Source organism: Symsagittifera roscoffensis, chromosome 3 (assembly GCF_963678635.1).
Source record: "Symsagittifera roscoffensis chromosome 3, txSymRosc1.1, whole genome shotgun sequence".
In the NCBI taxonomy this organism is placed as follows: domain Eukaryota; kingdom Metazoa; phylum Xenacoelomorpha; order Acoela; family Convolutidae; genus Symsagittifera; species Symsagittifera roscoffensis.
The window spans coordinates 26606824-26621853 of record NC_087064.1 but is presented as its reverse complement, the minus strand read 5'-3'; the positions used below and the strand labels follow the sequence as shown (position 1 = coordinate 26621853).

At 35.1% G+C, this 15030-nt stretch overlaps 1 protein-coding gene across 2 annotated transcripts in view; it reads right to left on the bottom strand.

The window, feature by feature from the left end:
- Positions 1 to 15030, bottom strand: part of LOC134841274 (nesprin-1-like) — a 118945-nt gene that overhangs the window by 94837 nt on the left and 9078 nt on the right. For both annotated transcript variants that reach the window (XM_063857155.1, XM_063857154.1), the window contains exons 4-15: positions 14799 to 14996; positions 14450 to 14614; positions 14087 to 14224; positions 12803 to 12997; positions 8975 to 9280; positions 8594 to 8740; positions 7180 to 7863; positions 6558 to 6689; positions 6152 to 6286; positions 2745 to 2930; positions 1893 to 2222; positions 1422 to 1581 (exon numbers count right to left, since the gene is read on the bottom strand). In XM_063857155.1, the coding sequence (XP_063713225.1) occupies positions 1422 to 1581; positions 1893 to 2222; positions 2745 to 2930; positions 6152 to 6286; positions 6558 to 6689; positions 7180 to 7863; positions 8594 to 8740; positions 8975 to 9280; positions 12803 to 12997; positions 14087 to 14224; positions 14450 to 14614; positions 14799 to 14996 (2776 nt within the window). The remainder of the gene's footprint in view (positions 1 to 1421; positions 1582 to 1892; positions 2223 to 2744; positions 2931 to 6151; positions 6287 to 6557; positions 6690 to 7179; positions 7864 to 8593; positions 8741 to 8974; positions 9281 to 12802; positions 12998 to 14086; positions 14225 to 14449; positions 14615 to 14798; positions 14997 to 15030) is intronic.

Below are 15030 nucleotides of genomic sequence, written 5' to 3'. Positions count from 1 at the left end.
ATTGGAGAAAGAAATAAGTGGTTTCCCCGGTAACTATAAAAAACTTCACTTATAAGGGCACAACAATCAGAGATCTTGGTGGAAAAAATCAGAAGTCAAATCTCGTTGTTTTCATCACTAAAACTGAGAAACGCACAAACACTCATGGTAGCCGTGCTAAAAACTCAGCTGAAACAAACATGCAATTATTTCCAACTTCCTTTTTAAAAACCTTAATCAGATTAAAACCTGACATTTTAATTTTTTATTCAGCTTCTCGACTTCTTTCATGTATAGAAACAATTTGGAAAGCGTAAAAAAACAGGAAAAAAACTATAAATCAAAGCCTGGTTTTATCTCTGAAAACAAAACAGTAATCAGAGCTTGATGAAAAAAAAAACATCCTCAGTGACCTTAGTTGTCATCAACTCAAATTGGCAGTAACCGTCAGATCCTGGTAGAAAAGAATCTGAAGTCAAATAGCGTAGTTTTCATCATTTGAGTAGAAAAGTACAATCTAATACCAAAAATAGCTAAACGCCAATCTAAATAGCTTGAGATGCAGCAATTTAATTCAGATCAAACCAAACTTAAACCATTAAAAACGCAAGTTTTTATATGCTTCAGGTTTTTTATTTTGCCAAAAAACTTTCAAGAAAAAAAAGGAAAAACAAGATGCACTACAAAAACACGGACAAATTTAAGATTAAAAACAAGTAGATGAACCAATATTGGAGAAAGAAATAAGTGGTTTCCCCGGTAACTACAAAAATCATCAGTTATAAGGCACAACAATCAGAGATCTTGGTGGAAAAAATCAGAAGTCAAATCTCGTTGATTTCATCATTAAAATCAAGAAACTCAACTAAAACTCATGGTAGCCGAGCTTAAGGCTCAGTTAAAACAAACATGCACAATTATTTCCAAATTCTTTTTCAAAAACTTAATCAGATTAAAACCTTACATTTTAATTTTTTATTCAGCTTCTCGACTTTTTTCATGTAGAAAAACAATTTGGAAGGCGTAAAAAAAACAGTAGCGACAATTATCAAACAAAGACTGATTTTATAACTGAAAAAAAAACAGAATAATCAGAGCTTGGTGAAAAAAAAATATCCTCAGTGACCTTAGTTGTCATCAACTCAAATTGGCAATAACAATCAGATCTTGGTAGAAAAGAATCATAAGTCAAATCACTAGTTTTCATCATTGGAGTGGACAAGTACAACCAAATATAAATGTAGTTGATCGCCAAACGAAAAAGCTGGAGTTGTGGCAAATTTAATTTGAATGGACAATTTCATTTAGATAAAATCAAAAGTATACCACAAAATTTGCAAGTTCATAAATGCTCAGGTATCAAACAAAAAGGTTGATTACGTAGCAGCAATAGGTTGCATATATATCTGAATTGTTTTGCTTTGTGGTCATCTCGCACTTACCAATTTCGTGTCTGACGAAGTCCCATTGGGTGTGGATAGTCCTTAGTTTGGTCTCCACTTCTTTGGGCATGTGACTGCAGCACTGTCTCTTCACTGACTCCGCCAGGTGTCCGATGCGCTCCAAGGTCATTTCATTCCACACCATGTCTCGAGCCATCGCCTGTCAATATGTTACTATTCAATATATTGGACTAGAGGTCGACTTCAACTACTAACCTTAGCGTGTGCAACAGAATTAGAGAAAATAATTATCAAAAAAAAAAACAACTTCACAAAACTACAAGAGAAAATATCTGTGAAGGTATTCGATTTCGCTGCCCCTAGATATTTTCTGATATCTTTGCGAAATACTTCAAGTAGCAATTTATTTTAGTTTTTTTTGAACTTCAGTTGAAATTGCAGCATGATACAAACACGTGTTAGGGCATTGTCTTAATTTGATGACATGTTCATTGAAAAATTATTTCGTACCATGAGGTCCTGTAGTTTAAGGTACAGTTCAGCCGCATTCATATTCGAGTACTTTGTAGTCTTCAAATAATTCACTTTCTCCCTGACCCGATCCAGCCACTGTGCCAACTCATTGGACAGCTTGTTAAACTTGCTCCATTCTTCCACCAGCATATACACCTGCTCGTGTCGTTTTGTGACCGTCGAGAAGAGATCGTTCCAGTTCTGTTCGAACTTGGATGACCTCGTTTCAATTGAGGGACAGTTGATTGGGTTTTTGAACAGGAGGCGTGCTTTCTGTAACACCCTGTGAGCGTTGGATTCTTGTACGTACAGGTCAGCTTGCATGTCCTGTAAAATAAAATGTGAAAACATGAAACGTTCACCGGTTTAAAAATTCGGTTTTAGTCCATTAAAGGCCAGCCATAAAAAAAAGATCCCAATGAGTTTATTGCATTTATCCGAAAGATGTAAATTTTCAAAATAAAGAGGCGATTAATTTGTTGAATCTTCAGTTTACCAAAGCTGTGAGAACAGTGATGATCTTCCATCTTCTATTAATTTAATTATTTACTCAACTTTATAATCTGAAATTTCACATGAAAAATTATTTCAAATAATTGGAGGTGAATCGAACTATTTCTAACCATAAAGTCAAGAAAACAAATAAAAACAAAAAAATAAGTCCTAAGGCTAATTTAAACATACGCAAACTGTCACATTTTTGACCCTGATACCTAAAATTTTGTGGGTCTCAAACAGTTCTAATTTTACTACAAACCCTTCCCCAACACTAAAGGTGGTTGATCACAAGTATTAAATGGGGGTTACTACCCAACTAAATCAAGAAATTTATTTTCAGACCATACTGACCGTGAGTGTGGCCTTGAGGTCCCGTGCCTCATCCCATGTGTCCACTAGGATCCACATGTCTTCTCTCAGTCTAGCCACTGGGCTCTGCTGAGCTGTGCTCAACCACAACTCGGCCGAGTCCATGTCTCTACTCACACTCTCCCAATGCTCAACACTCATCTGCAGACACTTGCCAACTTCCGCTCCCTGTTAACAATAATCATAATTATAGTTCATAATAATAGACAGAAGCGAAGCAGAGCTTCGCGCCTTTTGCAATACAAAAATGACTGAATATGATTAAAAGCAAATTCAACACAGAGGGGAAACAGAGCTTCGCACAATTGCGATGGAAAATGTGTCTCGAAAAAAATGGAATATCACATTGCAAACAATTTTGAAAATCAGATTGAAAAAACATTGGAAAATATTATTGAAATTAGAACTAGCAACGAACTCAGTTTGACTCCAACTGACGTTTTAAACCTGCCAACTATACAAAATATACGCGATGAAACTATTCGTAAGCGGCACACTGATGCAAAAAAAAAGAATTCTGATTTTTCTACAGATAAGACAATACACTATTACCGGACAATTTCAAATCACTTTTCGAGAATCAAAACAAGTAAGAATAAGGAAACAACATACTTCACCTGAAAAAAAAACTCGAAACGATTCCACAAACAACAAACTTCTGAAAATCATAAACTTCGAAAACAATTACAGAACAATTCAACATCTAATAACTTTTCTTCTTGCTTAACGGAGAAATTGCTCAAAAAACCTCGAATCAAACAAATATGTAGAAACAAGAAAGAGAGGCTGCTAAAAACATACAAAAAAACTTTGAAAAATTCTGAAGCCGAAAACAAACGCCAATTCTAAATCCTAAAAAAAAGAAACTCCGGTAAATCAAAAACAAGTTTGAAGAAAGAGAAAGCTGAAAAAACATCAATAGAAAAAACGCAATTGAAATATTTTTGATAAAAAAGACAAAAAAGGCGTATCATTGAAATATCTTTATTTTAAAAAAAGAATGAGTCCGGAAACGTATCAATATTGTCTGGAAGTGAAATACTATTAAATAGAATATATATTTTTAAAAAACTGGCAACGAAAAACATAAAAAGTTATTTCGTTACTATTTCAACACATTTAATTTGTTTAAAGGAACACAACAAGTTAATCAGGAAAAGTAGCAGACAGCAACTCAAGTTGACAGAGTAAAACAGCAAATGCGTATAGCATTTTTGAATAAAATTACCCAAAAGGTTGTGTTGATTTAATTCTGATTTGACACAATTTTTTTCAAATGAAGTGGCTACCTTTAAAAAGGGTTAGAATACATTGACCAAAAAAAATAAAATCAAATGTCGAAAAACTTAACAAAAATGTGCGTTTTTATTGTTTTAGAAGGATGAATTAAATTTTTCTTAAACTTCATATTAGAAATCAATCGCTCCTGCAAAATACTAAAGAAGGTTAATTTGAAAAATTTTCGGAAATTACGCCGACACCTTCCAGCTCCGATATTCTACAGAAATATTTCGACACAGAAAAAAAATACTCTTGCAAAAACGCATAACAGGAACCCAAAGCCCATACCTAACATTCAACTACTAGACACTACACTTTCCATGGGTTATAAAAATGATTACCAATTCTTCTCTTCTGAGAACAAAGTTCTTTAAGGGAAAAAAAGCCTAGTACCCGATTGCAAAACCCTTGCAGTAAAGTCAAACCAAAAATTGAAGAAATAAATACTTCATAAAATTTTAAATTAAAATGTTGAAAAAAGTCTTGCATCAAAACTACCTGCACCATTGAAAACTTTACAAGGTGGTTTCGGAATGGTAGAAAGAATCGCAGATGTCCAAGATGTCCTTTCTGCGGTGACTAAGACGACAAAAATGAAACAGTATAGTTCAAAAACAGAATAGTAGATTCGATTCGCACTATTTACAAGGCGGAATGACTTTTCTGCACAATTTAGCAGTGTTAGAGACATAATTCCTAACACTGTTAACACTAACATGGATATAATAATAAGAACACTGCGGAAAAAAGAGGTGCCCTTCAATTTGAAACACAGAAGCGAAGTAGCATTTCGCATATACAAGCAAAAATATGACCGATAACGCTACTGGGAAAAACTGAATTAGTAAAACTTTGAGTCTACAAAATTTCTCATCGACGCACGCCAATTGTGAGTCTAAACAATTGCTCAGTGATACAAGCCAATTATGACGCATTAGCAGTACCAGTCAATTTGAGAAAAAAAGAAATTTACCAACTAACATGCCTCAATTGATATAACTGACGCATTTTAACTACTTTACGAAAAAGTTCATTTAAAACATCCGACTCTGCCCATGTTCGAACCCTCTTATTTTATTGCGGTCTCCTTCCCTACCTCTAGGCTACGAATCCAAGATACCTTGAAGCTATAGTGCTATTTGTATTGTAATAGTCTTTCTTATTAACCTTAGCATTGGTTGTACCTAAGAGATAGTTCTTGATCAAAATTAACACTTTCAAAATTAACACATTTTGTCGCAACAATATATGCGTCGCAACATCATTCTCGACTTAGGTTTGAAAAAAAAAGAAAAATCATAATATAACACAAGTTTTGCTTGTGTAATAACTGATACTCTCGTTTCTGCTTCAAAAATATACATGCGTTCATGACTACCAATATTTCGACCAATGCAACGCAGATGCAGGCTAGAGAAATTGGCGCTCATTTTGGTACTCAGGACGTTTTTCCCTAGAAAAATTTTGGAATAATCATCTGATTCAGTGATGTCAATTTAAAAAAATTTAAATTAATTTAAATTTTCCTTTAAACTTCAATTTACTTAAATGTTAAATTATCAGCCCACTCAAATTTAATGAAAAATTTTAATTTAAACTGAGCAATTTAAATTGAAAAAAACTCAAATTGCTCCGGCGCTATTCGATCCGACGCCAAAGTACAGAGCTTAATCATGATAATTAATTTCACATTTCCGCGAAAACCAAACAATCTAAATTTTCACAACAAATTTGGTGAATTTTTGTAGCAAATAGATATGCCCAAAAAATTGCTTGGGAATTCTTTTCACAAAATTGCAAAAAGTCCCCAAAATTGGCAGAAAAACTGCAAAAAACAGACTGAAGAAAAATTTAAATTTCTAACAATTTTTATAATTTTCTTGAGCAAATCTAATTTAAATTTCAATTTTTATTTTTTTAAATGGACATCACTGATCTGATTGTTAAAACGACAAAAAAATTTTCTTTAGATTAATACGAACATGGATGACAAAAAACTAACCGATATGCTCACAAGAGTCTGAAATATTCTGACATTAAACATTATGGTAAAAAATGAGACTTCACTAGAAATGAAAGAAAAATTAAAATGATGCTCGATTAGCTACCTTCTCCTTGAGCTTGAGTGTATTGCTGTTCAAGTGTGACACCTGTTCTGCAAACTGCTGCTTCAGACCTGCTTCCAGTTGGTCATAGAAAGAGTTCATTGCATGCCAGTGAGCGTCCAAGTCCTCAAAGAACTCCTAAAGTTTCACATTTTTAACTGTATTTATTAATTCATGGCAGCAGACTTAACTTCACTGCAAACTTAACTTCACGGCACCTCATCAGAACAATCCAATTTAACTTCGATTCTTGTCACTTTTTCCTCCTACTTCACACGCTTATATTCACACAAATTAACTGACAACCAGTGATTAACAGAGCTGCAATTTAATCTTATATCTCAAAGTTTTGCTTAAAAATCAACAGTAAGAGACCAAATAAAAATATTCAAAACATTTCTCCTGTCACCTTAAAACTTTCAAGTGAGACTGCAAGAGCTTCTGCATTCGAGGCCGACATGGAATCCGTCTCACACTTGAGTTTGTTCTCCACTCCCAGCAGAAATGTCCCATACTCGGACAGCACATGCGTGAATTGAACCTAAAAGGACACAGTTTTCCAAATTTGGATTGAAGTTACTTTTTCGAAACTTTTTTGTTTCCAACTTCCGTTCTGCATAATATAAATATTTTTAACAATTGCTTAAGCCGTTTAAATTAAAGCATCGTTTCTTTATATTGATTTAACCTACAACCAATGGTTTTACACAATTTCGTTACGAACAGGCCTTTATAACCAATTAACCTTGGTTCAAATATTAGCTTTTAGAACTAAATTCAGAATATGAGATCTCGCGCCCGACGAATTAATGTTTTGAAGGGATATATATATATAAAACCTGCAGCGAATGTAGGGACACTATTATAATTGGTTTTTGTCATAGTGCTTTACCAAACTACTTAAATTTCAACGATGTGGTTATTCGTTATCAGTTAAAAAGGATGTTGAACTCTTTAAATTGAAATAACTTTCAAGCATGTTATAAACATCTGTACGCAGATTTATAAACACCTTAAACAAGGAGACAAACCTTGAGCTCGTCGTCATTCAGTATTTTCGCCTCCAGTTGTTGCATGAAGTAAGTGACGTCATCTAAAAGACGTTCCAACATCGACAGACTGTTATCTGACTCATGATCGCCATTCACACTAGCTTCGACTGCCATCTCTCGGTGTTTCAAGGTCAACTCAGCCAAATCACTTTGAACTTTTTTGAATTCTTCTTGGTGTTTACTTAACATGTCATTTTTGTCGAGCGATGTCAAATCATTGCGTCTCAATGATTCTAATACGTTATCCCTCAAATCTTCTAACTTGTGGAATAGATTCCCAATGCCATCTTGTTGATTCTTTCTTGCTAGAGCATTTCGCTGAACTTTAGCATCTTTTCTCTTTATAGCAGTTTCAAGGTCGTTTACACGGGACTTCAGCTGAACAACAACTCGGTCAGCTTGATCACGTTTTGGGGCACTAGCATTCTCTCGCATGACTTCTGCGCATGCAGCGTTCAGGATCTCAATCTCAGTTTGAAAGGTTGTCATCTCCTTGAAAAGAATTTCATGGTCCATTAGCTGTTCCTCGCAAGACCTGACCAGTCCATTAGAGAATATCTTGAGCTCGACTGAGTCTAGCCAAGTAATAGCGTCGTTCAAGGCACCCATGTATTTGGTCTGCAATTCCTGGAGACGGTCCAAACGCCGGTCCTTAGATTTGACCTAAATCAAAGCTACTAGTGCTGTCACTTAACTCCTGCATTACATGTCTCAACAAAAAAACTTAATCTTCGATCAAAACCATTAAGACAAAACTTTACAAAATGTCATTACATTTCTTCATTTCAGCCTTATGAGACGCAGAGAGTAATTACTTAATGGTGGAGGGAGCGGAGGGATGCCCGCCATGAGCAGAACCTATCATAGAAAACCCTACAAGCAGGGTTGCATAAAAATCTGATGACGATTGATTTAAACCCGATTTTTATTATTTTACCTTGATTTTTTTCGATTTTTATTGGAAACGTTTTTGTTTCAAGAATCAATTAATTTACGCAAAATTACTGATTCAGCATCCGAAAGAAGAACAAGTTACCCATATTTTTCAATTCCCAGTCAATTTCTGAGACTGGAATGGATAAATCCGAAAGTGCTGAAAAAGTTTGCCAGTTAAAAGTATGCTATGAAGAGCGAATTACATAACCAAAGTAATATACTGCAAGCTGGGTTGTATGTTTACCGCGGCACTTGGCAGGATAACACAAGGGTTGATTTTTTTGATTTTTATTCTACGATTAAAATCCGATTTAAATCAATGATTTAAATCAAGTTGATTTTAATCATGCAACCCTGCCTACAAGATATAGACTAGGTTCCTTACATCTAAAAACACTGCAGATAAACATTGTTCTGACTTATTGACATATCTTCTTATGGTGAAATATATTCTTACCTGGGATATGAGTGTCTTCCAGCAGTTTTGAATAGTCTGAAAGTGAAGTTGTAGAGCACGAGTGGACGCATCTGGCTCATACTTGTGTGACATTTGGCGCGACTCCAGAGACTGCATAGCATCATCCGACACGGCTATTAAGTTCTCCTGAAATGAAACCTTGCTTTATTTAACTTTGCGACATTTTTTGATGATGATATTTCTCACTATTCAAACCGACTCGTAGATATCATAGAGATCCGCTGTTCATAGTCACAACTAAACAATATAGTTCTTTTTAATTGCCGACAGTTCCGAGCAATCAATTTGCTGGTTGCAATAACGCAGTCGATTGCAAGGACGGCGACCATCTCCGACAAAACCGACATCAATAAGACTTACCGTGAATGCAATTCTCTGTGAACTTGAAGCCGCATTCAGCGTTGGCACATTATTAGACAGCACGCTCATAATCTTCGCCTGGCGCTTTTCTAGTCTGTGCTTCAGGTAGTTCCACTGATCAATGAAGCCAGAACTGGTCGGCACTGACACGAAGCTACTTTCTGTGTCACTTCCTTGATCATCTTCTGTGGGTAGTTGGGAGGTTTCTTGCACTGTGTATGGCTTTGTCATGCGCAGAAACTCCATGCCTTCTTCATGTACTTTGGACATGAACGCTTCAAGCTCTCCTACTTCAGCCTTAATTGCCTGAAGAAACAAACAAATAAGGAACTCATCAGTTATTTGTTAACTCTTTAGTTAGAGTTTATTGCTGATATAAAGTGATTGAACTTCATATTTTCCCTTTTTTCATTAAAATTTTCAACCTTCAAATTCATTCAAAGTACATCGTATCAATAAAAACATAGTCAACATAGTCAGCCAGTTGGAAAAGAGTAATGAACGCAAGGAGAGAAAAAAACTGACCTAGTGTTTCACAAAAAAAATGAACTTTCGAATTTTTAAAAAATATATATGGCCTTACAGCTAAAAACAATTTAACATTGGTGCTTCAATTTGAGAAAACTGGATCAACAGGTTAAACTTTTATTTCGCTGGGAAATCTGATATTCAAAATCTATACCCTATATTGGAAGTCGATCACGTTATTCGTGACCTTTCCACTTTTGTTGTTCCATAGTGGAGTTTGCCTTTCGTTTAACATGAGAAATGAAGTGACCTTAAAAAAAATCAAAAGTCAAACAGCGAAAAAATCAAAGTTAAGCTTGAAAAAAATTTAAGAATTTTTCCTGAAAAACAAAGAAATCGCCAAGACCTATATAAGAGTAGTCACTGCGTTCATCGTTCCTAAAAATAAGCGAGCCGGACCCCCAAAAATCATAACTGAAACCGCAAAAACTCCACAATTTTAAGATTTTTTTTCTGCAAAAAAAAGAAATAAAAAAATTATTTTACCGCGACTCGAATAAGTGTCTTCGTTCACTAAGACTTCAAACAACTGATTTGATAGAAGAAGTTAGATCAACATACAACATTTCCACTTCATCGATTTCATTATGATCGGTTTCATTTTTCTTATTGGACGACATGATTTGAGCTTCATTTGTAAAAAAGACTTCCTTTGAAAAAAAAGAACATTCGAAAAAAAAGCCTCAAAAAAATAAAGTAGAAGTCAGACGCCAAATACAAAACAGAATCAATTCAGATTACTTCGCTTTCCTTGAAAAATTGGAAACAGAAAAAAAACTGTCTCGTTTTGGAGGAAAAAAAACTTTCGAGAAAAAAAATACTTTACGAAGTTCCAACCCGGACATCTGAGCCATTTGCCTTAAACATTTAGCCATGGCAACTCGCCTTTATCAACTTTAACCAATACTTTATTCTCAGGTATCAAGAAGCAAAAAATTTTGTTTCAACAAAGAGAATATAGTTCGATAATATGCTATGTGAAGAGCGCATAAAGTTACACAACTTGGGTTGGACAAAATTGTCTAATATTATAACACTACACTTGCAAGCTTGTTTGTGAAATAGATACAAAAAAAATCGTAATCTAAACACCTAGTGATTGTCCGGTTAAAATCATCTGCTTCAAAACTCAATTTTTTGCACATGTTTCAAAGAGGATAGTTTTGTTTTGCATTTGAAAGCCGAAAACTTAAAACTGAGCAAAATAATATCAAACAAACTTTTCAATTTTCTCGAGTACGTTTTTAAAAACTTTCTACCGTACGTACGCTATGTTTTTTCCATCCAATTCTACTTGTAAAATGTCTTTTGTACCTAACTAGATGTTATATTGAAACTCCTTTCGTCATAAATCGGATTCAAGATTGCCTCAATCGAATGGAGAAAGCTGGATTAAAAGGTTTTTTTTTAAAACCTTTCAAGCAGAAATCCACATTTGAAATAGAAAAAAAAATCACCTTTTAGCTCCATTTGCATTTTAAAAATTTGAGGTTTATTTGAAATGAAACCAAAAAACAAACCAAAAAAAAAGTAAAAAAAATTTGAACGCAAATTTTTTAAAAACGATCAGCCAAAAAAAACTTGAAACCTAAATAAAAAAAGCAATTGGAAGAGTCAACGAACTCAAGTAAGCAGAAAAATACTGGCTTGATTTTTAATTTGAGTGAAAAAATACATGTCTTCAAAGCTCTTTGACTTTTTAAAACAGTTTATGATTCACACTTCTTTTATAAAAGTAACTAATTTGAGAAAAATGGATCAATAGGGAAATAAATTTTTCGCTGTGAGATCTGATTATTAAAATCCAATTTCAAAAGCAAAAGTTGATCACGTGTTTTGATAAGTTCACACTTTCGCTGTTTGATAGTGGAGTTTGCCTTCCTTCTAGCAAAAAATGAACTGAATTGAAAAAGAGTATGTTTTTGCTCTTTCACACATGTTCTTTCACGACAAGGCATGAATGAAAAATGAAATATTAGAACGCATGAATGAAAAAAGAAATCATTTGCAAAGTTTCGCGCACTTTTCACAATTTTCCGGGCTCTTTTTTTGAAAGAAGCCCGATTAAAAAAACTTGAAACCTAACTAAAAAAAACAGTTGGAAGAGTCATCAGGCAGGTATTTCGATCACGTGTTTCGATGACTTCACACTTTCGCTGTTCGATAGTGGAGTTTGCCTTCTTTCTGGCAAAAAGTGAACTGAATTGAACTGAAAAAGAAATGAAAAATCTTCGGATGTTTTATTTCCGAAGCGACGTTAGTGAAAAAAAATAAAACCAAAAAGAATTAGATACGGGGACGGGTGAGGGGTATTCTCATGATTGAGGGACCGAATGATGAAAAACTTTTAACCAATCAGAATTCGTATTGCACAAAACCGAAGTCATTAGTAACAGAAAATGCATTATAGTAGCAAAGCAAAGCTTTGCTGTACAATTCGCGCAGATGAACAAAATTTTTTGTTTAATTTTTTATTGAATTAATTTTAGGTTTTTGCCAAAATCTGACTTCGATTTCGCAATATTTGAAATTCATGTATCTGCTTGTTTTCTAATCGGTCAATAACAATTTTAATGGCCAGGATTTATTCGCTTTCTTCGAGATTTCTTTTGAGATTGTTGAATACTCAATCCGATTGGCTGAAAACAAATGAAAAAAAAATCCAACATTCGGTCCCTCCATCATGAGAGACGCCACCGGGCTATTAGCATGTGTGTCGATTGGCATGCCCATGTAAAAACATGTAGTTTTAAGACTCACTAGGTCAAATTTTGTTTACTCAAATTTGCCATTTTCATCAACGTGCACTTGGCCGATTTTTTAGGCAAAAAATGTTTATTTAATTAATAAATCGAGGGTGTTCTGAAACTAGTTGAACTCAAGGCTTTTTCATCTGAACCCACACTCTAATATAAAAAATTAGCACATGCTAATAGGCACACATTCTAATCGCAACACCCCACAATATGTCATCTTGAGAATTTTCCACGGTTAGTAAGACTTTCAGTTCCAATCAATAGATTTCTGCAGTAAACTTTCTTGGTAGAAATCAAAACATTGTTAGTTTAAAAATCAATTAGAATTATAAGGAAGACAGAAAAATCGTTTCAGAGCCAATCACCTGGGTCGAGACAAAAAAAATAGTCAGTTTTAGTTGGGTTAGTAATATCGTTGGTACGGTTATGCGTGGCCCAATAATCCTTGTTTCTGTTATAAACGGTGAAATCATTGTGGTGAAAGAAATCCACGACGGAGTGATTTGCACGTTGGAGAAATGTTGCAAGCGTTACGATTTTTTACGTTTTGCATGGCTTCTGTGTCGCGTGCAGCAGCAGATATCTCTGATCCGATCACTGCAGGCAGAAGAAGATCTGGCGGGTTCTGTCTCGACTGGAGCCACTTCTGAAGATTGGACACCTGGCTCTGGATAGACTCGATGTCCTCATCTTGTTTGATGCACAGACGCAACATCACTCCGAGGTCAACCACTTTTTTCTGGAACAAGCAACGGTGATATATTATAATAGACGGCAATTTTGAGAACCATTTGAGTAGTGCATGTATTAAATTTGAGAACTTTTATGCATAATAAAGTCATTTCATTTTCAGTCAATTGTACATGCTACTAGGATAGTTTTTGTTAAAATATTACTCTGCGACCTATTTTAATACATCACCCAGGGGTCGCATCTAGGCGAATTTTGTTGAAATGGGGGACATTTAAAATTTTTTTGACCTTTTGGGCCAACTTAATTGGTTTCCGAGCGCCCTCAGAAGACCATAAGGACCCTATTTCGACAAAATTTTCTGCATCGTTTTTGGGCACTTCTTAGAAAAATCTCAAGGTTGGTCCCCAAAAATGGATGTCAAAAATAAAACCAAGGGGGGGGGGGGGGCTTTGGTTGCTGAGGGGGTTTGAATCCCTTGAGGGGCATCCGCAAACCCCACGCCCTCTAATCCTCCCTGACATCACCCACTCAACATAGTTCGCGTTTCAACTAAGATGTATTGAAAAAAAGTAAGCAATATTCTTTTTTTTTTCATTTTACGATTTCTTTCCTTTGTTTCATGATGCTGTCTATCATTGATGTGCTATTCAAGGGCAGCTATTAGTTGACCCTCATGGTCTCTTAAGTTGTTCCTTCTGATGAGAACTTCTGATGAATTTAATTTATATCCTGTCAATGAATGTATTTACTTATCGGAAAAATAAACTTTCTTTCTTTGTTTATGTTCCTAGTGACAAGATCAAATTAACTTCAATTAAATATTTAGACAAAGTGAAAGATGGCGAGCCGAAAAAATTTCATCAACAGCGGAGCAAAAAAAGGTCCGTTTCATCTAATTAACTTTAGTTGCAAGAAAAAATTATCTGAAATATACAGATTCAGCAAAGGCATCGGAGGCTAATTGAATGTTCTTATTTAGATCGGCCTATGCTGCCATACTCCAGGCTGTTGTTTCTGTAACTGAACTATTTTCAAGGCACAATTCAGGATAAAAATCTTATCACTGCTAAAACTTTGCGATACAGGAAAACTATTTCAACTGAAAATTATTTGAATACAAGAACACAACACCAACTTTGGCTAGCTCTGTAAGTTCCCCGAACTGTGAAATGATTTCTTCCAAGTGAGACTTTCCCTGTTCATTGGGTGCTCCTCCTTCTCTCAGCATCTCTTCTGCTAGTCTCTTGCGGATGCGACTCCCATTCTCGATAACCTACAAAGCAATAACTTACAGAGCCTAAAAAATTTAAGCAAAAGTCTTCGGCAAATAATAACAAAATAAAAAGCAATCAAAGTTAACTAGCTGAAAAAACGTGTCTTCCTTAGGGCTTTTTAGTTAAAGACAACATTGTGGACCAAAGGAAAAACACCAAATTATTATTTTATATTTTAAACTTTCATGTGAACAAGACTTTGAATTAACTCATGAAATATTAACCTCTGAATGTTCCAGTAGTTCTTTCAGTATGGCTCGGTCGAAGGTTACAGACACCTCGGCCGTGATCTGGTCGAATGACTCATTGTACCAAGCGACTAAATTGTCCAATTCCGCATCGAACTTCTGTTGCCCGTCACTCCTCTCTCGGTCCTCTTTCAGTAGTTTCTTTAAAAAAGAACAAAACAATAAATTAAATAAATTGATCTGGAATTCAAATGACTTAGTCGAATAGAATAATCGCGTCTTTCTCGCTATTCATCTGCCACTCTTGCCTAGCAATTTTGAGGTAAATAAATCTGTATTTCTGTTGATATGCTTAAGAAAAGGTATTTAGGATTCCAGCACTCACAGACGCTTTTCTTGCACGCTCTCGGTTTTCAGTAATAGCTGATTCCACCCGCTTCGTCAAGTCTGCCACTTGTGCTTGGAGTTCCGAAATTGGACCCGGTTGCAACATCGTTTCTTCATCGCCGCCAGCGATTCCATCAAGATTATTCAAGTCCACATCGCCCTCATCGTCAGCAATCATGTCTGCTAATTCAGAAACCTGGAAAAAAACTCTTTAAGCCAATTCAAGCATT